General features: G+C 57.4%; 1 protein-coding gene across 1 annotated transcript in view; it reads right to left on the bottom strand.

Moving 5' to 3' along the window:
• Positions 1 to 232: 232 nt before the first annotated feature.
• LOC103781415 (RING finger protein 121) overlaps positions 233 to 1,721 on the bottom strand; it is a gene marked incomplete at both ends in the record, with an annotated part of 4,200 nt that continues 2,711 nt past the window's right edge. The window contains one exon of the mRNA XM_008949131.1: positions 233 to 387. Within this exon, the coding sequence (XP_008947379.1) occupies positions 233 to 387 (155 nt within the window). The remainder of the gene's footprint in view (positions 388 to 1,721) is intronic.

Raw genomic sequence — 1,721 nt, 5'->3', positions numbered from 1 at the left:
GGCTGTCAGCAAGCTGGGAATGCCCTCAAGAAGATTTCAGCCCTCGTGGTCTCCACCTTTCCACCAACCACTTGTGTGGCTGCCAGCAGCTGGTTCATGCTTCATGCCAACCGCCGTGGGCAGGGGTTGCACACCCTGGGGTGTCAGGCTGAAGACCAGCAAAACTGGAAAGAGCTCCTTGGAATGGTTGCCCCAGGGTTGAGGAATCTTCCCCAGGCCCACGGATACTAACCTGGGTGTTGTCTGCACCAGAGGCTTTCGAGTCGCCCTGAAGGTGACAAAAGCTGTGACTGCTGAGAAGAGCACCCAGATCACCAGGAACCGCCACCAGTTCAGCTTGATGGTGAAATACAGAGGCACCACCCACATCTGGAAGAGGGTCACCATCTGCAGGAACAGAGAAAAGCCATTTGGAGCTGGACGAGACACCAGAAACCCTGCAGGACCTTCTCCTGCCTGTATCAAAGTGCCCTTAGCAGAACCAGGACATCTGAGAGGTTTGGTCTCTGGCACCCAGAGAACAGGCTCAGACCTTCTCCTTGCCCAGGTCTCAAACGCTGTGGGCACAGACACATTGGAAAGGTACAAGATGAGGAAATGGGAGTAGCAGCAGGTTTCAGGCTTGCCCCTGCGCTACAAACTGCTCTCAAAAGGGATCCTTGGCCATGGAGCTGGGCTCCTGAGGTGCTGCTGGAGGGGAACAGGCCACCAGGTTCAGGGTGAAGGTCAGGGAGTTACAGGTATTGCCTGGAAACATTGATGGTGGTGAAAGAGTTGGGGTGAGGTTAGTCCAGATGAAATGATCGTCCCTGACATGCCAGGTGTGGCAGAGCCCAGCAGTGCTGCAGGAACCAGCAGGGGTCCGGCAGCAAGAAGCCTCCACTGCTTTATAGAATCATGGAATGGTTTGGGTTGGAAGTGGCCTTGACGGTCATCTAGTTCCAACCCACCTGCCATGGGCAGGGACATAGAATGGAATCAGAGAATCACTGGTTGGAAGAGACCTTTGACACTGCTGAGTCCAACCATCCCCCAGCACTGCCAGGTCCTCACTGACCCATGTCCCTCAGCACCACATCTCCACAGCTTGGAAACCCCTCCAGGGATGGGGACTCCACCACTGCCCTGGGCAGCCTGGCACAGACCTGCACAACCCTCCAGGGCAACAAATTGTTCCTCAGGGCCAACCTCAACCTCCCTCGGGGCAACTTGAGGCCGGTTCGTCTTGTCCTGTCCCTTGTTGCTTGGGATAAGAGCCCGACCCCCACCTGGCTCCAGCCTGTCAGGGAGCTGTGGAGAGCCAGGAGGTCTCCCCTGAGCCTCCTTTGCTCCAGGCTCAGCACCCCCAGCTGCTCCTCACCACACCTGGGCTCTAGACCATTCATGAGTTTCAACTAGAGCAGGTTGCTCAGAGCCCCGGCCAACCTCCCCTGGAATGGTTCCAGGGATGGGGCAGCAACCACCTCTCGGGACAACCTGGGCCAGGGGTTCAACACCCTCAAACATTTCTTTCCCCTCTCCAGTCTCAATCTCTCTGTTTCAGTTTCAAACCATCTCCCCTTGTCCTGTCTCAACAGGCCCTGCTCAAAAGTCCCTCCCCAGCTTTCTGGCAGGCCCCCAAGGAGGTCTCCCCAGCTGGAGCCTTCTCCTCTGCAGGCTGCCCAAGCCCAACTCTCTCCTGCTGGGCTCCCAGCAGAGGGGTTCCCCCCTCGGGGCATTGC

This window comes from Merops nubicus, unplaced genomic scaffold, assembly GCF_000691845.1.
Source record: "Merops nubicus isolate BGI_N331 unplaced genomic scaffold, ASM69184v1 scaffold22181, whole genome shotgun sequence".
Lineage (NCBI taxonomy): Eukaryota > Metazoa > Chordata > Aves > Coraciiformes > Meropidae > Merops > Merops nubicus.
This window is presented reverse-complemented; position numbering and strand designations above follow the sequence as displayed.